The sequence below is a fragment of the Microtus pennsylvanicus genome, chromosome 11, assembly GCF_037038515.1.
Source record: "Microtus pennsylvanicus isolate mMicPen1 chromosome 11, mMicPen1.hap1, whole genome shotgun sequence".
NCBI lineage: Eukaryota > Metazoa > Chordata > Mammalia > Rodentia > Cricetidae > Microtus > Microtus pennsylvanicus.
Window position 1 is genome coordinate 60,567,561 of NC_134589.1, and position 22,496 is coordinate 60,590,056.

Consider the following 22,496-nt stretch of genomic DNA (forward strand, 5'->3'; position numbering starts at 1 on the left):
GTCACATCTGCGCTGATGACGCTGAGCCTGGTAGGCCACTTTTAAGTCATGGCCGTCCTGTTAGGCCTCCCTAAGGCAGTGACAGGAAAATGGGACAGGGTGACCCATGCAGACCTCTGGGATGAGAACCAACCTTATGTCTAAAGGCAGGAGGCTCCATGAAGCTATGAAAGCTGAACCAGGGAAGTCACTGCAGAGGCCAGTGAAGGTGGTGGTGGAGGTTCCCATGAGATCCTGTGCTCTCCCAAGGACACCAAGGCCCTGCCCTCACCTTTGGGTTGTGCCAACTCTCCCCAGGGTCCACCTATGCCTGAAGCCACACTCCAATCTTCTGGCTTGAGCATGAGCACATGACTCCATCCCAGCCAGCACTAACCCTCCAGAGGACGGTAAGGACCTACCTTTGTCAAGCTGGAAGAAGCCACCAGGTTCTGGTGACCACCCCCCCCCCCCCCAAAGAATAGTGAATGGACACAAGTCCTTTAACCAAGCACCTGAATACCCAGTGCCTAAGACCACACACATCCCTCCTTACCGGAGGGGAGGGCCTGTGGGTGGCCTCTGTCCTAGTCCGTATTTCGAGGACAGGGGTTACACTGCCCTAGGGAAGGGCTTTATGCCAAGCAGCATCCTCACAGCCTTCCTCTAGGCACCACTACCTGCCTGAGCCTCAGCTGGCTTTGAGTAAGTGTGGGGGGCTCTGGGCACATTTTCTCATCTGTAAACTGAGACAGCATAGTGCAATCAATGTGGAACCTGCCACTTCCTACCCGGCCTCTCTCTACCTCTGGCTAGCTGCAGACTTTGTTGGTAGTGGTCAGGTGGCCTCTACGGGATCTAGCCTGGGTGGCCATGGCATGAAGCACCTCACCACAGCGCCCTAGGAACCTGTGTCCTCCTGTGGCTTGTGGCCAGGCAAGTGTAAGGTCCCGGTGGGTTGGCAGCCTCCAGGCTCCAGTCACGCTGTGCTGCCACACTCCCAGAATAAGGATTCTGCCTAGGGCCCCACAACTCCCCAAGAAAGAGCAGGCTTGCCAAAGTCAGTCTCACACAGTTTTTGTTTTTGGTTTGTTTTTTAATTAAAACAGCAATAGGTTCCTGCCCAGGGAAAGGCTGGGATAGGCAGGCCTTTCTTCACAAAAATATATTTTCTTCCTTTTTTTTTTTTTTTAAAAACACCACCAAAGTAAACCTATTAGCTCCAATGAGCTGGTCACACTTGGAGAGTTGGTATGGCTCCCCCGGTGGCCTTGTGCAAAGAGCTTGAGCCATCCTGTAGACTCCAGTCCGAGCACAGGGGTAGCTGTGATACTGCTGGTACCTAGGGTTAAGTGACCAGCTTCAAACCATGCAAGAAAAACCAGCGACACCCATAAAGCAGAAGGCAACGAGGATAACAGTTTAAAAATAAAGGCAGATACCATTAGAGGTGGAGGCTAGGGGCTAGGTCAGTGGACCCCCAAGAGACCACTGGCCAGTGCTGGGTGAAGGCCAGGAAAGTCTTTAGGGGATCCACATGGCTCATCCCCATAGTGTGTCCTCAGCACCCGAGACAGGATAGAGATGTCCCTGATCCAGGCCAGTGTACACAGTCCATTCAGTTGTGATTTAAAATATATATATACAACCTGGGGGCATCCAGGACAGAACCAAGGCTATGGCCTGTCCACAGAAGCACCAGCTGCCTCCTCTTCAAGAGGCAATAGCATCTGCAGGTGGGGAGGGGGTACACAGACCTCTCCAAATTCATCCTTTGGTTGGAGGCCTGAGACTCTGGAAGCAGCGACAGCAGAGGCACTGTGGGGCCCATATGGGCCTGGCTAGGAGCCCCCCTGAGGTCTGATTCTTTGGCACTTGGAAGAGCTAGTTGCCGAGCCAGACAGGAACAACCCCCTCAATTCCTCCTGGAATGTCCAGGACCAGAATGGCAGTAGCTTATGGCTGTAGGGAAGTGCTGCCCCAGCAGAGGGGTATGGGATGCTGGCAGGCCAATGGGGTCCTGGGCCTGGGCCAGTCTCTATGAATCCTCTCCCAGGATCTCCTTTACAAAGGCAGCAATGTCCGTCTTCTTCGTTTTGTGCAAGGTGAAGAAAGGGTGTTCCTGGTAGGAAACAGAGGCACAATTTTGGGGGTGAAGGGGTACAGGAGGAGGTATAAAGGGAGATCCCCCATGCAAGCCTGATCCACCCCGGCATGCTTCTCCTGCCTGGCCAGCTCCTGCAGTAGCTCCCACCACACAAGCGTCTCTTTCCTCAAGGGTACGGGGCCTCTGCTCTACCAGACCCTCCACCCTTCCTTCACCAGCAAAAGCACACATCTGCCCTTCCAGGCTCAGTCCAAGGCCACACTGACTCCTCTGCCCTACTGTCACAGCGCAGAGCACCTTTCTACAAGGTCTGGGTTATGCACGTGAACCAAGGCGAAACTACACAAGTGTATGCAGAAAACAAGCGCTACCCCTCCACCCTCAGACTCAGCCCTCTTCCGGACAGCCCCACCCAGCCACTGCAAAGCCCAGCGGGCAGGGCAAGCACTTCCCATGCACACTCACCATCAGCTCCAGGTAGCTCATGCGCTCCGCGGGGTTCTTCCTTAGGCTAGGAAAGAGGGCAGTGAAGCCAGGCTCACACGGAGGAAGTGAATCTAGACAGGCTGGGCTTGCCCCCATTAAAGCGGCACACTCCTGGGGCTCAGAGAAGGAGCGAGACTGTCTGGGGGTCTCGCAAAGTGGCTTGGGGTCCATGGGTCCAAACTACAGTCTTGGCAGCAACTTTCCCTGCCTCTTGGGAGTCTAGCTGTCTCCATACTGATCCAGACTACGTCCATGATACCAACCCTGACATGTTCTGCCTAATGACCAGATACTAAATTATCCTTTATCAGAAGGGAAGACATCAATCGATGGTTCTGGAGCATAAAGGTCCAATCAGAAAGGGTCAGACCAATCAATGAGCCTTGCTCCTGGACTCATCTGCTTTCAGTTTTTGTTTTCTAGTGAGAGGCACTGTCTTGTTCTCTGAGCACCTCTTGGCCCACAACATACAAACATTGGTTTGCCCTCACTAGTTTCTTCTTAAAAATGTATTTTCTAAATCTCTTTAGTATTCCCAGAGTCATTTACAAGAATCTACTTTTACTTTCCATGTGCTTATTTAATTATGGTGAGAGAACATGGTCTGTATAATTGCTTTTTAAAATTTTTATAACTTTAAACATGATTTTTATAAAGCTTCCACGAACATTCTGTAATTTGATAAAAACTTCTAGGCACCAATAAATGCAAACTTCATTATGCATTGTAATCTTCCACAATACATAATCACATACACACTATTCCGGATTCATCCTTCTCAGGGAAGTCTACATGAAACCTCCTGCTGGGACTCAGGTTTTGCTCACGCTGGAGCTGTCACCACTTCCTAACTTTTGAAACCGTGTGGTTCAAGGGTTTACTTCACACAGGAGGAGAGGACAGAGCCCAGACACTCACCACTGGCTAGTGAAGTCCACAAACTCAGGGGAGAACTGGTCAGCTGGGAGCTGCGGGGATGGTTCCTCCACCACCTGCTTCAGCTGCTGAAACGGTGTCCCCCAAGACTCATAAGGGAATCGCAGAATGGCCATCTCGATCTGCAGTAGGGATAGCAGAGACAACGGACTCCAGACATCAGATGACCCAAACTTTGTATCCAGAAGCATGAAGTGGAAGGGACCTGGCCATCCTTCCCCATAACCCAGGCTAGTGGTGCTGTCCCTGACTGCCCTCACATCTAGCAGTAGGTCAAGTACTGGGATGCCAGTACTAAGCTCCTCTGACCAGGTTAGCAGAGCTAGCTCAGACTAAGTCTAACCCTGGGCTAGACTAGGTTTGACTACCACTGTCTTTTCAAACAATCTAAAATTGTTAGATTTTATCTAGCAACTTGGGTTCCAGATAGTGTGCCAGACATGAGGAGTGGGAGCCACGGACACCTTCCCACAAGGCAGCAGTCAGCAGAGTACCTCACTGTGTCAAGTCCAAGGCCTGCTGGCCCAGCTACTCCCTCTCCAACACTTCCCCAACACAGATGTTTGTTTTTACTAGAGGGGACAACTGAGTATAGCAGACTCTCCTGCATGAACACCTCCTGATTGGTACGGCAGGCTGTAGCCACCATGAGAAATGGAAGAGACACCACTCAAACAAATGTAACTGCCACCAAATGGAGCACTAAAAACTAAACTAGGAAGGGACTTTCCTGTCCATCTCCAGGCCTTTCCAGCCAATATGAGAAGACCATGGTGGGAGGGGAGTGTGTGTCACCTGTATGTCTGTCCACAGGACAGAGCCATGCAGACTCAAAACTGCCTCAGCGTTTCCAGAATCTATAGTGGCCTTTCTGCAGACTACAAGAGAAAGCTCGGTGGTGCCTAACCAAAGCACCAGAATCTGGGCGTTAACCATCTTTAGAAAAGGTCTGATGATCTTCTTCTTTAAAGAGCTTAGAAAATAATAAAACTACCTCAGCAAAAAGATGCATAAGGCAGTCACCTATCACAGGAAATTACTTAGAAAAAGACCCACCACCCCCAGGAGGGAGCCCCCTGTAACAGCTGAATGTCTGGTAACATACACAGAAAACGTGTGTTTTGAAACATAGATGTGTATGCCCAGAGCTCCCGAGGCCAGAGCCCACTGAGGGGGGTGACTGTTCCAAGGACAGCAGCATTTTAAGTGGAAATGTTGGGCCGAAGATAAATGTGAGTGGTGGCCCTGGAGGAAGAAGTTCTAGATAACCTAGAAGACAGCCCAAGCCTTGCTCCTATTTCTGCAGCCTGAAAAGCTACTGTGAAACTTTGATCCTGGCTGTCAACATAAAGCCTCTTTAAAAATGACAAAATGTCTCATCCAAAAGTCACGAGCTCAATCTGGGACATCTCAAAACAATTAGACAGGAGGGAACCAAGAACACGGGCAGCTTATCTTGGTACCTGTGACTCCTGACAGTCAGAAGGTCTCTTTGCTAAAGGTCATTGCAACGGCAGATAGTTGTTCTTGCTGTATCAAGAACTAAGGTACCGGGGCATTTTCCACACATGTGCAGCAGAGAAGTGTGCCCATCTTCAAAGAATCCGGCTTCACTGTAACACTGTGCTGGCTAATTTTATGCCGGCTCGGTACAAGCTGGAGTCATTTGGGAAGAGAGGAACCTCACTTGAGAAAAGGCCCCTGCCAGACTGACCTGTGAGCAAGCCTGTGCATTTTCTTGACTGATGATTGATGGGGGAGGCCCCACTCACTGTAGGGATTCAACTCAACCTCTGGGCTGGTGGTCCTAGCTAATGTAACAAAACAGGCTCAGTGAACCTGGAGCAGCAAACCAGTAAGCAGTGTTCCTCCATGGCTTCTGCTTCATTCAGTTCCTGACTCCAGGTTCCTGCCCTGACTTCCCTCAGTGAAGGGGTATAACCTGAAAGCTATAAGCCAAAATAAACCCTTTCCTCCCCAAGTTACTTTTAGTCATTGTGTTTTATCACATCAATAGGTCAATTAGAGTTCTCTGCCAGGCAGGTCAAGAAGGCAGAGGTCCATCCCTACACCTGGACTCAGAATTATCTGGTTCAACTCCATCCTAATGGGCTGGCCTCTGCCCCTCCCCTCCAAGCCAAGGATCCTTTCAGTCTCCACAAAGCCAGGATCCAGAGCCTCACCCACCCTACTGAGCCTGGAGAAATACAACCAGAACCTATAGCAACAGGTGTGTGTGTATTGGGGGGGAGGGAGAACCTCAATTACTTTTTTTTTCTTTTTTAGGGTTGGGAAGGTTATTGAGACAGGGTCCTTCAAATTCACTATGAAGTTGAGGATAACCTCCTGCCTCTGCCTTCCAAAGAATCACATTACAAAAGGGTGCTGCTACCACAGGAATCACATCTGAGGAGGGTGCTGCCATGCCCAGCTAAGAGTTTACCTTTGTGACTTGGAAATCACTTGCATGGCAAGAACTAAACTTAGCATCGGCTGGGATTTCGTGATCTACCAATGGCTCTAAGTAAAAGGCTGACATCACAGAATACAGAGAACAGTCATGATGGTTAAACCGAGCCATCAGGAAAGGGGTACTGTAACTTCCAAATATCCTCTTACCCAAACAGGAATGTTTGATGGTGCTTCCCCCCCCCCCCCCCCGGACACTAAAAACAACTCTTTCTTCTGGGATTTAAATGATTTGGAGCCCAGGGACCCCAACACAGACACACCCCACCCCACTGGACCAGCAAGTGCTGTGCCCAGTCCAGACAGTACGGAGGTGATGCTGAGCCCAGAGACCCCAACACAGACACACCCCACCCCACTGGAGTAGTAAGTGCTGTACCCAGCCCAGACAGTACCATAGTGATGCCAAGGCTCCAGACATCAGACTTCACATTGTAGCCCTTCTGATTCAGTTCAGGGTTGATCCTCTCAGGCTGCAAGAGAAACTAGAGGGCTTGAACACCCAACTAGCCAAAGCCCCCTCTGTTAGACCTTTCCTCTTCTACTAAAACATAAAATTAGTTCCCCTGCCCACATGATATAAGCCAGCAAGAGCCAGACCCAATCCCTGCCTTCCCACCAGGTCCCCAGTCCTAAGGAACCTGCCTTCCTCACAACAGGGATCACAGGTTCTACAGACTCTAAGTTCATCCAAACAAGGATCTTGGAGTGCAGGTAAATGGTGGCAGGGTCCCTATGGCAGGAACCCTATGGCAGGTACAGCTGGAAAAATCCTGCCAACTCCATAGAAGCAGAATCTTGTTCTTCCCCCACTTACAGCCATGTAAGGCTTGCAGCCAGCATCCATTGTCTTTGCCACAGAGTCCACCAGGTAGCCACTGATGCCAAAGTCGCACATCTTCACATGCCCCTCCTTGTTGATGAGGACGTTGGACGGCTTCACATCTACAAGTGGAGCATGCCTTTCTCAGCCTATGCCAAGTGAGATGCTGCCCCTTCAGTGCCCTGTGGTCCAGCAGCAGGTCACCCAATGCCCCAAGGATAGGACAACGAAACAGAGGCAGGGAGATGTGCAGCACTAGGCCCCATCAAGCTAAACAAGGGATCAGAATGTACTTCAGCCTGTCCCCACCAAAGAGAAACATAAGAGTTCTGGAGACACAACCTAGGGGCTACTCATGCACATCACCTTCTAGACACAAATCTAGCAAGCAGAAGATGTGATCAATAGGGCAGGTGAAGGCGTGAGAATGGGTCTGTGTGCAAATGAGGAGCCCCATCCCTGCCTCACAGGAAGCAAGACCCTCCAAGCAAAGGTCATTGTGGACGTGTAAAGACAAAGATGCCCAGAAAAGGACAGGAAGGTTCCATACCAAAGGACCAACAATGATAACTTGAGGATAGAACTGGGATGGGCACTGGGCAGCAAACCCTATATGGCCTCCTTCATTTTCTAAGGGCAATGCAACCAAATTAATGGGAGATTATGTTTTTGTTTTGCTTTGTTTGGGTTTTGGTTTGGTTTTTTGAGAAAGGGTTTCTTTCTGTAACAGTCTTTGCTGTTCTGGAACTTACACTGTAGACCAGACTGACCTTGAACTCACAAGAGTTCCACCTGCCTCTGCCTCCCAAGTGCTGGGATTAAAGGCATGTGCAACCACTACCAGGCAGGAGACTGATCTTAATAACTATAGCCCTGAAGGGGAAAAACCAGACTAGTGGCCGCAAGAGCAAAAAGAGCCCAGGAAAGCTCAAGATGGTGGGGGGTGAGGGGGGGGTGGGGGGGTGTAATAAGAAAGAGCTTGTATCAGAATCCCAGAGTGACATGCCACAATCTACGTGTTTCACAGCACATGAACTGTACATATGAATGAGAAGTGGGCAATGGAGCCCAGGAAGAGTGGGGATCCAGTTAGTTCCTCCTGTTGAGCACAACAGACCCAAATGCAAAAGTGGCCCATGCCCCACCAGGTATAGTCTCAGTCTGCCCCTCCCTGAGCCTCAGAGCAGGTGGAGGACACTAACCTCTATGGATCACAGACAGTTTGCTGTGCAGGTGCTCCAGGGCCCGCACGATCTGAATCGGGGTGGGAGAGGCAGGACTGCTGTTATTCCAGGTAACACCAATGATAACAAAGCAGCAAACCTCATCCCCTCTAAACACGTCCCAGCCCCTTCACCCAGCTCCTGCCCACACCCCAGATGTGCCCATCATCCTGGCTGTCCTAGGACAGACTTGACAGCTTCCTACCCTTCCTCTTACTCCACAAATCCCAAGTAGTGCTACCCAAGGGCCATCACTAAGACCTATCAGGTCCCCAGGTTCCTCTCACTCCCTAGTAGAGCTACCTACCCTAGTAGAGGGGCTGGAGGCACGGGATGATTTAAACGCTTCCAGGTGCAAACAGGATTAAAAGGCATCCTTGATTCTAGTGCCCCCTCCCCAGCTGTAGCAATGCTCAAATAATAGTTGTTGCCCTCATCTAGAAAGAGTAGACTCAGAAGGCAACATTTCCCTAAGGCAGCCTGGACCTCTGAGAGCTACCATGAGGTGTCTTAGCATGCGGCAGTCTGAAACTCCTTTCTTCAAAATGGGCGGGAACCTGAGGACTGCATTCAGTCTTGGAGGCAGGGAGTGGCCAAACCTAAGGAGCTCCAGCCTGGGGCCTCTCCGGGGAGGTAATGCTCCAAGGCTTCAGAAGTACTGAGCCTTGAGGGATGGCTGTTCTGCCAAGACTCAGTCAGACAGAAGGTTCTGTGCATGCTGGGCAGAGCCAAGTCACTCACAGACACGGCGATCTCGCCTAGGATGTCCTCTGGAATTGTCATATTCTTGTCCAGCACCTTCCGGTAGAACTTGTCCAGGGAAGTGTCCATGAGCTCCATGCAGATCCACACATCTCCCTAAGAGAACACCCAGGGCTTAGCTGGTCCACCAATGCTACCCAGCCCTGGACAATCTACAGGCTCCCAGTGGCCTCCCCAGCCCTGAACAGCATGGCTTTGAGCACCAGATCTAGCCTCCACCTAGAAGGGACATAATAAACCCCTCACTCGCACACACACCTCAGATGTTCCTGAGCCCCTGACCACCCCTGCCTGCCTTTCTGGCCCCACACCATGCAGTCCGCCACACAGCCCTAGTCTCTTCCACCTGTGCCCTATTGCAATAGTCAGGACACAAAGGGACAAGAACCAAATTTCTTCACCGGCAAATGACTTCTCCCCAGAAAACATGCATAGCCTTGGGATGGCCTCCAGGGGAGGTCCAGGCCTCCAGTCCAGGACCTCCTGAGCACAGAGCTGGCTGACGCTTGCACGGGAGGATCAGACCACCACACGAAATGCACAAAGTAGGGTCTGAGCCACCACTGGGACTTGAAAGAGGTCCAGAAGGAAAGCCAGGGAGAAGAAACATCGCAGACCACTCAAGAGCTCTAAGATAGAAGGTCAGCACGGGAAGCTCTGATCCATTCTAGCAGCTCAGCTCACACTGCTCCCAACACTGTATGCCTCCAGCTGGCTCAGGGGCAGCTCCATGCTCTTGATAAGCCCTATGGTCTAGATCTTATACCTTGCTTCAGCCTCCACTCTTCCAATCTAGAATCTAGCCCAGATCCTCATCCCTCCACAGTGCTTCCCGCTTGGGGCTCACCCTGCATGCCCACTCAGGTGCTAGCAGAAAACAAACAGCCACAAACATACGTCTCAGCTGCTACCGAGTGCCAGGCCCCAGACCAGGACCCTGATCACAACCTGAAGAGACCTGCTCAAACACCTGCTTCATCTTCAGACAAGGAAACTGAGGCACAGAGTTAGCCAGGAACAGGGAAGCCCAGCTCCCAAGCCTGCCTCCGGTGGCAGGGAGCTCAGTGTGGCTCGCCTCTCGGCACACAACAGAAGTGGCAGAGCAGCAGTGGCTGGCAAGAGTTGGGCAGAGACAGAGGGAGGCTCTTACCTCTCTGAAGAGGGCGCCATAGAAGGTGACAGTGTAGAAGCAGTCGACCGTGCGCATGTTAATGTCTAGGTCCATGAGCAGGCGTTTCTGCTCCTGTGAGTTCACAGTGGCCCGGATGCGCTGCGGGAGGGAAGCGTGTCAGGGTCATGTGTAGGCTGCACCCCTTACCTAGTCCATGAGGTCCCGGAGCCTTGGGGATTCATGGCTTGGCCTGGTCTGAGAAGTTCTGCCTCAACGCTGGTGATGACAGCAAGGGACAGGGCCACAAGGTGGGTAGTCAACCTGCAGCTCAGTCCATGCCTCCTTAAGTGCTACTCTAGGTAAGGAAGCCCTTCTTACCTTTACAGCCATGATGGTGCCACTCTGAGCATGCCGCACCTTCTCCACCACCCCGTAGGCTCCACGGCCCAGCTCTGAGATGGTCACCAAGTCATCAGCCTCCACCTCAAAGTTCTTAAGAGGCAAAGAGAAGAGGTGATTAGTGAGCATCAAGTTGGAGACTGGCTCTTCTCCCTCGTCCAGAAAAAAGAAGCAGAGGACAAGCTAATCAGATCTGAGCCTGAAGCTGCTCTGCGTCATGCTGTGCAACCCTGTGGAAATCACCAATCAGAGCCTGCCGCTGGCCTCTATAAAAAGGGTTCAAAACCAAAGACTCGGAGACTGAGAGAAGCCCTTCCCTCTTTCAGACACATCTCAGCAGAGGGAGACATCAGTCAATCATCTACTGAACCTTTCGGTGAGTTCCCTCCCCTGAATGAGACACGCGGGATTATGCAATCAGACTAACAGGACACTGGGCACTGACAGGGGTTGGGTAGGTAGCATCTGCCAAGAAGAGGCTCCCAGCATGCTTTGCCCTGGTGCATATCCCCAAGTCAGGCTTCTCAATAGCAGGCGGTTCTCTGAGGCACTCGGAGGAATGAACAATACAGAGGCTAGGGTCTGACCTGAGGTCTGGGGGCCCGGACGCCTGCATGTCCAACATGCTGTTTGTACTGTGCTTGAATCACCAATTTCTGGGTAGACAGTTTTACTGCCTTCTTTTTTATATCAAAGTTTTGTAATGACCCTGCTTAAGTACTCTTGGTAGTTAGTCAGAAAAAAAAATCAAAATCACAAGTTTGTTACCAACATGCTGTTTGCAGGTGATACAGAAGAGAAAGTCTCATAACCCACCCTCTGGGGTAGGCAGTTCTGGGCTCCCCACAGCCCTAGAAGGCAGGTGGAATGTACTCCACCCAGATGGGAGGCCTAAGGGCAGGTGGCCCAGGGCCACAACCAGCAAGACAGCAAAGAAGCTCTTCCCCAGAGCCCAGCAATGTCTACCACCCATGGCCACCTCTCACTGGCACTGTGAGATAAAGTAGGAGGCCACCCAGGGTCCAGTCACCTACTCTGTCTCCGATAGTGATGAAGGTCCGGGAGTCCAGGTTCCGGGGGGGTCTGTGGAGAAAGCAGATCCATAAGCTTCTCGGGGAGAAGAAACAATGGGGTATGAGGGTGGAATGCAGCCTGGTCATGGAGGCCGCTTACAGTCACCTCATTTCACTGATTACTGAATGTCTACTGGGTGGACGTGCAATGGTGTTGCCAGGTGGCCCTGACAGAGCCCCCAAGGAAAGGGCTGGGAAGGAAGGCATAGAGCAAACAGCCAATGCTCCCGAGTCTCCACTGGATGAGAAGAAACAGCTCTCTCACCCACCTCCAACCCCCACGTCCCGGCTTCTTACAATCCTGACCTCCTTCAGAAGTCTCTCCAAGTCTGAACAGAATGAGAAACTTAAGGTATACTCACGTGGGGTTGGGCACAGGTGGCTTGCACACACAGGCTATCCGTAAATCCTTTTTCCTCTTTGATTTTCCTGAAGTGGAGAGAAAACAGGGATCTGGTCAACTCTTAGTCCTGGGCTGGGCAAAGCTGGGGAGGGAGGTGACTCAGGCTCCTGGTCTTCACTACCTGTCCCTCCAGACATAGATACCCAAGAGACAGGCCAAGAGGAGCCTCAGAGCCTTGAGGTATACAGAACATGGTCTCACTCAGGCTGCGGGTCAGGCTCAGGCTTTCTCCCTACCACATCGGCAAAACCAAGCCCCACCCTCCTAGGAGTTGCCCTGCAGCTGGGAGGCACCAGACAGCTGTGCCTATAAGACACACACACTCAAATACTCAACTATGCATGAGTTTCCAGGCCTCTTACCACCAGGAATGGAATGTAGTCTGCCCAGTACCAATGTTCCCAACCACACAAAAGCTCATGTCCTAGGTCTCTGTTATGGGCTGAGCTGTGTCTTTCAAAACTTAGATGTTGAAGTCTTGACACCCAGAACCCAAGAATGTGACCTTATTTGGAGAATAGGTTTTTTTTACAGCTAATTAAATCAAAATGAAGTCATTAGAGTTGGCTCTAATCCAGTGTGGCAGGACTGGTGAGTGTGTCTGTGTGTGCACATGTGCATACACAGAAGTATGGGGGGGGGGGGAGTGAAACCTAGAGCTTTTTGCCTGCCAGGTATGTAAGTGCTCTTCCAGGACAACTGGTATCCTTATAATAGAGGAAACTGGGGTACAAAAGGGGAAGCCAAATGAGGCACAGGAGATGCCACCTCTAAGTCAGAGGGAGGTTTGAAAGAAAGCACAGGTGGAGCCTTCCTGCATGGCCTCTGGGGAATGCACCGTCCTCTCAGATTCCTACTGCGGAAGCTGCCTGTTAGGTGGGACTTTGTAACAGCAGCCCTTGCCACACGGTGTCCTTCCTTCTTCCACTAGGATCAACCTTGGTGAGGGAGTGACTGAGACTGAGCTCCATCCAGGACCCTGCTCACTGAGCCTCACACCAGAATAGACCCCCACTGGGGCAGTGGGGGCTTGGCCTGGTGCACAGCCTGAATGGACTACCCCAGGATCTCCATCTCTCACACAGGGCTCAGAGCCCATCACTGACAGCAAACACTAACTCTCTCGGCCTCAGCTTCTCCAGACAGTAGAGGCACTGAACCCCAAACAGGGAGAAAACTCCAGAAAAAAGCAGGATAAGAAAGGAAGATGCAACAATCTCCTCAATGTCACACAGGACAGACCAGCACTGACCAAATGCCTGCCCTTCACAGAAACTTCCTGCAAACTGCCACCACCTGCCCAGGAGACCCCAGACTCTGAAGCCATGTCTAAGTCAGATTCTGGCAGAGCCGGTGGTAGCCACACACAATCCAGAGCTTGGAATGTGACTCAGGCAGTAAGGCCCGGTGTTCAGGGCAGTCTGGGGTGACTCTCGAAAGCACTGACCAGGACAAGATGGGCAGCTGGGCTCACTGCAGACTCTTTGGGGAGGGGGCATCTCCCTGTGCTGGGGGGACAGGCCCTGGGTCTCATGCACCTGTGGGTCCAAATCTCTGCCAGGTATGACCTCTGGCTACACGTGCTAGGGGCAGAGTTAGAGAGCTGCTACATAGCTCACTCTGCAAGTACCAAGACGGGCATGTGTGCAAGTTATCTCTTTACACTTTGGCCTTTACTATCTAGTTTTCATTACTGATATGAAGATCTTTGCAACCAAAATATAAAGTGTTCTGTAATAAAATGCACAAGTCTGCTTAGAACATACAGAGCTACAGCCTGACCCGCAGCCCTGGCAAACCTGCCTAAGTGGAGCTCATAGTCCCATCCACCCACGTCATCTCCACTTTCTGTTCTCCTGTGTCCCCTGCAGTGGACTGGGAGGTATTATGAGATGTGCCCTCAACTGCCCCATCTGCCAAGGTCATGTCCACACCTGCTGTTGGGTATGGTGGTGAGCTCCTCTTAACTTCCCAGGCTGGGCAGTGCACAGCCAACTACCCTACAGGACCTGCAGCCTATGTTAGGAGTGACCTGAGCTACTGGTGCAGCTATGCCAGCTGTCAGAGGGAATGGGCAAGGCCACCATGGAGACAGCCCAGAAACAGGCCTCAAGCCACCAGACACCACTGGCAATATCCAATGCCAAAGTCAGGGCTGGGCCCAGATGGTCAGGCAGCCTGGGGCTACCCAGGTGTGGCCCAAGGTGGTGACTGTCACCACAACAAACAGAGGCTCTTGGCCACCATGAGCAAACCACAAGTCTGCCAGGATCGCAGGGTCCTTTGTGCAGGCCAGCCTAGTGACAGGCATCTACATAGTTCACTCCAACCTCACAGCAGCTCCTCAGGAAAGAAGTGAAGAAACTGAGGCGAGAAGGATTCAACTGCTAACCCGAGATTCTACCACTGACATCAAAGCACCCACAGATGAGGGTGATTTCTGGCCCCATCTCCTCCCACCTGACCCACTATCCCCCTCGCACCTCCCTAAATGAACCACCTTGCTTTCCATTATTGTCTTTGCATATACTATTCTCTCTGTCTTCCACTCCATCCAGTCTGGTACCTGAGCCTGCCAGCTGATGGCTGCAGCTTAGTCCCCTTGCCATCCATGAGACCTCCTGGCCTCTACTGCCATGTGTCACAGACACTTTCCCAGACAGGCCACTCTGGAGCTGGGCTCAACTGTCATTCTGTCATTTCTCTGCCATGCACTCGTAGGCAAATGATTACGCCCTCTCAGTACGATGTGTAGAGGACTGGCAGACCTCCCAGGACCCTGAAGTGCCCAACAGAGGATAAGAGGGAGCTATCTGAGGCTACCACCCATGTTACACCCCCTTTGACATGCTCCATGAGGGAAAGTTTTTCACTGATCCACTATACAAGTCAGGTGACGAGGAAAGATGGCTTGACAAAGGGCATTGTAGCATCTGGTGGGGTATGGATACGATCCTGACCAGGCTGACTTGCTCCAACATCCAACTATCAGCAGGGATAGCCTGAGAGCATGCCACTTGGAGAGAGCCCTGCACCATAAGACAGTAAGGCCCACCCATCATTTTCAATGATAAAAGAGACATTTATGCCTTAACTTTCCCCACCCCTACCACCAGTGCTTAATATGGCATCTGGTCCAGGAGAAGTCCTGGGCCTGGGCAACTAAGCCAACCAAACTGGGAGCTAATATTGATGCTTAAGTGTCAGAGGCAAGGTGTCCCACCTTCCCACTCAGCTGGCCATCTTCATCCAGCAGCGTTTTAGAGAATAAATAAGGCCACCCACAACTGAACAGGGAAAACTGAGGTCCAAAAAGAAGGGAGGACTCTTTGGTAAGCAGCTTCCCCTTGGTAGCTAAACTGTGCCAGCTTCAAGTGCCTGGAGGTCAGCTGAGAACCTGATACTGGTTGGGGTAGCCATAGAATGACTGAGCCAGAACCTCTGGGCATGGCAGCAGGGTCAAGCACAGATAGGAAAGGGAAGAGACTATGGCTGCCAAGGGCACAGTCCCCACCAATTCCAGGGCCCAGTACTGGCTTCACAGGTCAGCATGAGCAAAAGTCCTTTTCCTCTAACCGCACTGTTCTAGGTGGGACCCATCATCCTGGGGGTTATCAAAATGCCCCATTTCCCTTCGGCTAGAAATGATGCCTCTGGCAATCCATCCAATCTTACTCCCACTCCCATGGCAATTCATTGAGTTATCATGAGCCAGGCCAAAGTACTGGCCCTTGGTTCCCCCCAACACAACCAACCTCTTGATTATGCCCAATCCTAAGGCTAATATACAGGGCCCTTTGTGGCCCTGTCCCCAAGGGGCCTGGCCTGTAACTGCACACCTGCTGACTCAAGACAAGCTCCTGAACTTGGTGACATTTACAGTGATGCAGGTGACCAATGCCAAGGTTGTCCATGTAGCCACACAGGTAGGTACCATACAAGTTGAGGCAGCCAGAAAAACACTCACCCCTATAGACTCTGAGCTGTCATAAACCAGCACCCTCATCAGCCAGCACACTGAACTTCCCTTCCACTGAGGTCCCAGAACAAATGAAACCAAAGCCAAGAGTGAAGAAGTATTGTGATCCTAGCCAGCTGACTTCAGCTTCCTTCCATTCTCATCAGGGCTTTCCTGTAGTCCACAGCCCTGTAGTCCAGGCTGCCCTGTATCCTGTGTGGATGCAGCCTCTCCTTAATAGGACAGAGAGCTAAACACACTTTGGGCACGCCAAAGCTCAATTTTATTTATCTATGTATTTTGAGGCAGTCCCATATAACAACTCACTGATATTATACAGCTGAGAACAGCACTCAATTTTTCTTTTTGAGACAGGGTCCTCTGACTCCTAAGAGCTAAAATTAAAGGTATGTACCACCATGCCTACCTGCAACATTGAACTTCTGATCCTCTTGCTTCCACCAATAGAAAGCTAGCAAACTCAAATTTTAAAAACAATTGAAGGGGCTGGAGATGTAGCTTAATTTGTAGAGTGCTTTCCTAGCATGCATGAGATCCTAGACTGAATCCCCAGAGACCCTGAGTTTGATCCCCAACACCACATAAGTTTCATAAATTTATGAAACTTAATTACATCAAAAAAAAAGGAGGAAGAAGAAAAGAAAAGAAAAGAAAAATGAGCAGTTCTGGGGAGATGGGGGTAAAGGGAAAGTGGGGAAGAGGGAGGGAAGAAAAGGAAACTTAACCAAGAGGGGTCACAGAGTAGGCTTCACCCTGGGCCTGTCCATGGAAGGGGAGGGTCCAGTTGAGTCACTCAGGGATGGGGACTAGCTGTGGGTGCTGCTGGACACAGCATCCCTGAGAAGTCAGGGCAGCCCTAGAACTGCAGCTCAGCCAAGACACACAATCCAGCAGGCAGGAAGAAAGGTCAGGGTAGGAAGCTGTTGACTCTCCCAGGGCCAAGGATGGCTAGGCTTGTCTCTGTGCCCTAGTACGAAAGAGCACTGTCTCTGTTCTTTAAGAAATGAGGAAGAAAAGTCTACAGGGGCTGCCGGGCACACAGGTCTGACAGATATGTGCAACATGGAAAGACAATCAAGGGGAGGTACGAGGGAATTCAGAATGAGCCCTGCACTCCCCAGGCTGGCACCTGAAATCCTAAGCCCTAAGAAACTAGCCCAGAAGCTTCTACCCTGAGGTCAGTCCCACACTTCCCAAGCTTCCCCCACTTATCCTTTCAATGACACTGGACAACAAAGCTGAGTGACAGGGACAGACTGCAGAAAGACCCAAGCACCTGGGTTCTGTAATCCCTTCTTAACTTCCTCAGGATGCCCAGGCAGAAATAGCAGCCTAGAGTTGCAGCTTAGGAAGAAGAGGAGAAAGACAGACTAGAGCAGAGGTTCTCAACCTGAGGGCCAAGACCCCTTCAGGGGTCCAATGACGCTTTTATGGGGTCCCCTAAAAGCATCAGAAAACACAGATATTTATGTTATGATTAATAACAGCAGCAAAATTGTGATTATGAAATAGTAATAAAAATAATTTTATGGCTGGGGTCACCACATCATGAGGAACTGCATTAAAGGGTCACAGCATTTAGAAGGTTGAGAACCACTGTCCCAGAGCATAGCAAGTCTGTGTCACAGATCCCATGAGTACATCATCAAAGGCTATTTGTTCACCTCCCAATGAAAAGCAGCCACAATCCCACCAATTAAATAATAACAGATGCCATCTGTTTGGGAAACACTATCTCCCATCTTTACTACCACCCTGGAGGGGAGAGATGCTTCCTCCCTCTGCTGAAGAAGACGGAGAGTCAAAGAGAACATGCCATTTTTGCCCAGGTGAGGAATGGAGTCAGGACTAGATCCTAGGTGCATTATAGTTGCAATGACCAGAACCTGTCACCTGGCCACTGGATAAGGTTATCTGCATCCATATAGGTGGGACTTGCAAGCTCATTTTGCTGGAGGGGAGGGGGAAGACCTTCGGCTTCTCTGAAAGATGGGCCAGACCCACGAAACTGAAACCTATACAAAGTATCGTGAATGTACCAGATACAATTTGTTCAATGTCATATTGCAAAATGGGCAGAATGGGGATCTGACCACAGGCAGTTCAAACTGGCTGACCCTGCAAGGCCACTGCTCCTGGCTTTCCCCAGGCCCTGTTCCCTGGGCCAGGGGCACACAACAGCAGCTGCCACCTACTCCTAAGCGGTGAGCAAGAGGAAGCAAGAGTCGTTTACCTAACAGAGGAAGTTTCTGGACAGGACAGGAGGACCTGCCCAGAATCCCAGCCCAGCCCAAGAACAGACCACCTGTAGTGTCCGGTTCAGGGCCAGGGGCAGCCTACAGGGCCAGGTATGTAACCCCGACCACTGCCAGCCAGGCTTGCCCTTTTAAGCTATAGCAGTGACTGGCATGCCTGTGGTAGTCAGCAGGCGCTGGATGCTGACTCACCCACCGGAAGCCTGGCTGCCTCTCCCCACACAGGCTGACTGGGAACTTTACTGCCTTCAGGCCCTGAGCCACAGGCTGGCTGATAGAGAGTTTCCTGTGCGTCACACTAGGACTGGGGGAAGTCCCCAAGGTGCCACCCTCTAGTCTTTCCAACTCCCAGGACAGGAGGAAAGCTATAACTATAGCAGGCAGGGCCAGGACAAGACACTCAGGGCTCCATTTACCTTGCTGGGCTGCCAGAGGCACCAGCCACCAATGAACTCCAGAGATAACATCCCAACAGAGTACCAAAGGCCATCCCTAACAACACATACCGCATTCCCCAGACCACCCTGAGCACATGTGCCCTGTATCAACTGCCCTTGGCCTCTGACCGCAGCCAGTGGCCCACTACTGAGCAAGGAGGCAGCAGTCAACAAAGCTGAGGGACCTACGGGCCTGTCACATTTGGGGAAAACTTCCCAGGCTTGGGCACAAAGGACAGGCTGTCAACTATCCAGTGGGAAGTTCACAGATAAAATTCCCCACCAAAGGTCAGGTGCTACCACTCCCTGCTCTGTTCAAAGTCCTCAGCAAACAGGCTGGCAAGATGGCTCAGCAGGTAAGGGTACTTTACTATCAAACCTGATGACCTAAGTTCCATGCCCGAACCCACATGGTGGAAGGTTGATCCACATGGCTAAACGAGAGAACTGACTCCCACAAAGTATATTCTGACTTCCAGAGAGACCTCCATACATGTGCTATGCTGTGGCATGCATATATCCATACATACATATATGTGTAATCTTTTTAAAGTCTTCTGCAAAGAGTTCGTGCCACGGTCCATACTGGTACAGACTCACCAGGGCCTCCACCTACACCTTTGCATCTGTTGCAGAGTTACACTGGGAGAAGCATCCACTGCTTAAGACTACATGCATACTAGGTGGTCCTCTGCTTCAACAGGCCTCCAGGGCAGGCGGCCAGGAGGGTGATGGCCAGGATGCCAGGGTCCCACTGTCCCCCTAAGCACCTCATATAGGATTAGGATAGAGGGAGCACTGAGGAGATCATCTTAGAATCCGGCTGTAGCCACACTCTGTCCATCACTGTGTAGCTTCTGTCAATGGTTAGTGTCCCTGAGCCTCTGTTAATGGGCAAATGGGGCTACAGGGAATAAACAAGGCAATGTATAGCATGTGGCAAAAAGCCTGGTAAGTGACAACTCGAGAGCCACCAAGATGTCTCCAGGCCGCTAAAGGTTACAAGGATCTTGGGCACTGGAGAGAGTCTGACCTCCATCCATCCACCAAATATCATGTTATCTAACCTACAATCTGCAAATTTATACTGGCCCTCTCAGAAAAAAAGGCCCAGAGAGTCCAGTGCCAGGACTCAAGTCACCCAGCACATGAGCGTCAACAGTACCCCCAATCAGTGCTTTGCTATGTCACCCACAATCTACAACTGCAACCTCTATTTTGAGGAGGCATCTCTCGCCTGGAAGAGCTGAACTGCCTCCAAAACAAATACTGCTTCCAAACCCTTCCTGAGTGGAGCAGCATCTAATTTCCTGGTTCTCAAGTTCCACGAGGTCTGCACAGCAAGTCCCTCCCCAGCCTCCTCCCCCAACAAGTGCCTCCCTAGTTACTCACAGAAGTTGGGCAATGGTCAGGGATCTGGCCTCCCACTTATGTAAGATGCAATTACCCCGCCCACTGGGCTCCTGCACAGCCATGGAAGCCAGCTGCAGGGGACTGAAAAGGCCCCCGCCTGCCCAGGACAGCCTGCCCAGCACCAGGACTTCTGAGGTCGAGGTTTCCTAGGTCAGAAGGAGAGAAGGCCACCACTGCCCAAGCACCCTCTAAGTGTCCACCATTCCTGTCATCTGGCACTCTGCTGCTGCAATCCAAAGTGGGGCCCTGACCCCACAGGGCTAAGTCTTTCCAACAAGAAAAGCTGGAAACAGCCAAGGATGTGCAGCAACTTTTTCCCCTTGTGCCTACTGTGTGTCGGGTGCTGGGCTGGGCTTCTGATCATCTTGCCCATGCTTGCTTCAAACCATTCTCTCCATCCAATTTCACCTCACACCCCTGATATCCGGTTCATTAATAAGGCCCAGACATGTCAAGAGACTGGCCAGGTGAGGCAGGGGCAGGTTCAGAATGCTGAGGGTCAACCCATTCACAGCTGTAGGTGCAGTTTGGAACTCTCTTTTCTGCAGCCCAACCTACTTTAGTCTCTGACAAGTCAAAAAAAAAAAAGAAATCTTGCTCCCTTCCTGGAAAAAAAAAGTACTCATTGCCTTCCAAGTCTGGTCCCCCTCACTTCCCATGACAAATGCTGCTGCTGCTGCAACCCACGCAGCACCACTGCCACCTCACAGAAATTTCCAGGAAAGCCAGTTAGTTACTTGGAGAAGACAAGTCCCAGACTTGTACAGTTAGCCCCCGGCTCAGCAGCTAACCCAAGTACCAAAGAGCAGCTCTGAAAGCAGCCAACCAAGAAATACTAAGTGCAGGAGGAGGTCGGCTCCTAAAAGCGCAGTTAAAAGACTGCAACTGAGTCAATGAGCAGCAGGTAGCATGGGCTGAGCGGCGAGGCGGAGACGCCAGGAAGTTCTACAGAGACAGCCCCAGGGAGGAGCGCAGGCGGCCAGTGTGCAGGCCAGAAAGGCATGGGCCAAGGAGGACTCACAAGGATGGAGTTGGAGGAGAGGAGGAGTTCTGAGTTCAAGACTAGGCAGATTTCCGGCATTGGGAACACAGCCCTGGGGCCCAGAGGAGAGTAAATTCCAGCCTGGACACAATCCAGGAGCCTGGCCTGAGGGGCTGGTGCAGCCCAAGGACCCTCTAGCAGGGATCAGTGAAATCCCGTTTGGGTCCAGGATGCAGCCCGGAAGCCTAAACAAGGAGATCCCGGTGGAGGCTCCAGACTTGGAGCGGGATAAAGAGAATAAGGTCCTGCCTGGGTGCAGTCCCATGGCCTTAGATCCGGATTCCAATGAGGTCCCGTGAGGTCCCGGGCTTGGGCTGGACGCAGCCCTGGGCTGGAGTGCCGGTGCCCATGCCCGGCCCGGAAGGGAGTCCAGTGTCCCGGACGGGCTCGAACTGAGTGTGGCTCGGGCCGCGCGGTAGGGCGGGAGCGCCTACCTTTGGTTTGAGGCAAGCTGGCCGGCGGGCTCGCGGCGGGCGACTCCATACTGTGGACGGTCGCAGCGGAGAGCACTAATCTAGAGGACAGCAGACTACGCCGGGGCCGGGCGCGTTCATGGCTGCTGGTGGCTGGCGGCGGACGACAGGCGACGGAGAGCAGAGAGGCGGCGGTAGCAGGCGTCCGAGGCGGGCGGCGCCACAGCCACACTGGGCAGCGCCGGACGCGGGCCGACGGCGCCACGCAGACCCCGCCCCCCGCGCTGATTGGCCCGCCTGAAAAGGCCCTTACCTATCAGACACCGACCGGACTGTCACGCACAAGTCCCACCCTCCAGGAGCCGGAATCCAACCCTGCTTTCCCCCTAGTCCAGCCCGGCTCCGCCCTCTTGCCTATCAAGATGACAGCCCTACCCACCCGCAGGATTGTGCTAAGCGTGGTCCTGGGTGCCCCAACCTGTGCCCCCCTACGGTACAGCGTGTGCGGGTCGTAATCTGGAAAATCTGAAGCTCTCTAGGGTGGCATGGCCGGGCTGATGCGGCTGATGGGGTTAAAAGTGCTCCTTCAGTGAGACTGGACTCCTAAGGGACTGCGCCGGTCCCAGGGTGAGCGTCCATGTGCTCCCCGGTAGAGAGCAGCGACCTCGGACCCGCCTCCTAGGGCAGCGAGGGGAAACGAGATCCCGCGGCGGTGCGTGCCAGGTGAGTGTTGACCGACTGTGGGAAATAGTTTACTGCGCCTCGCTGAGCGCACACGCGTTTAAGTCCGAGTGGCGGCAGCAGCCACGAGCACCTGACACGCCGGCACTTAGGGAGCGCGGGAAATCAGTGGCTAACCTGGTGGTGCCTACTGACAAAATAACTGTTTGAGTTGTAGCATTATAGCCCTCTACTCCGAGGGCTGGGGGTAGTCTAAGATAGTAAGATGTCATTCCAAACATTGAAATACCTTTGGCCAGCCTTGAATGGGGTTCCATCTCAGCCGTCGGTCGCTCGCTGAGCCTCTGTCCTCACACTAGCCAGGAGTCTCTGGGATCGGAAGGAAAGCCAGGCGTAGTGAGGGCAAGAAGCACAAGGTCAAGGAGACTGTCAGAGCCCGAGTGAGTCTTAGCTCTCTGGCCGGCACTCAGGCCACCAATGCCTTGCTTGCATACTTGCTTGCCTG

General features: G+C 52.1%; 1 protein-coding gene across 1 annotated transcript; it reads right to left on the bottom strand.

Moving 5' to 3' along the window:
- Nucleotides 1-1,054: 1,054 nt before the first annotated feature.
- Nucleotides 1,055-21,568, bottom strand: Map2k3 (mitogen-activated protein kinase kinase 3). The gene is made up of 12 exons (XM_075992301.1): nucleotides 21,332-21,568; nucleotides 11,731-11,797; nucleotides 11,330-11,378; nucleotides 10,275-10,388; nucleotides 9,936-10,055; nucleotides 8,765-8,881; nucleotides 8,003-8,054; nucleotides 6,795-6,922; nucleotides 6,373-6,450; nucleotides 3,491-3,630; nucleotides 2,552-2,597; nucleotides 1,055-2,101 (listed from the first exon to the last, which is right to left on the bottom strand). Exons 1-12 carry the CDS (start codon nucleotides 21,378-21,380, stop codon nucleotides 2,018-2,020), a joined length of 1,044 nt encoding a protein of 347 aa, XP_075848416.1. The 5' UTR covers nucleotides 21,381-21,568; the 3' UTR covers nucleotides 1,055-2,017.
- Nucleotides 21,569-22,496: the final 928 nt, after the last annotated feature.

What these genes read in the sequence shown, in the direction of transcription:
- Map2k3 (XM_075992301.1), bottom strand. Translation starts at nt 21,380, where the DNA reads ATGGAGTCGCCCGCCGCGAGCCCGCCGGCCAGCTTGCCTCAAACCAAA. An exon ending in ATGGCGCCCTCTTCAGAGAG is followed by an intron (nt 8,882 to 9,935) that starts GTAAGAGCCTCC and finishes GTGTTCTCTTAG; the next exon opens with GGAGATGTGTGGATCTGCAT. An exon ending in GTGGACTTCACTAGCCAGTG is followed by an intron (nt 2,598 to 3,490) that starts GTGAGTGTCTGG and finishes CCTCTTTCCTAG; the next exon opens with CCTAAGGAAGAACCCCGCGG.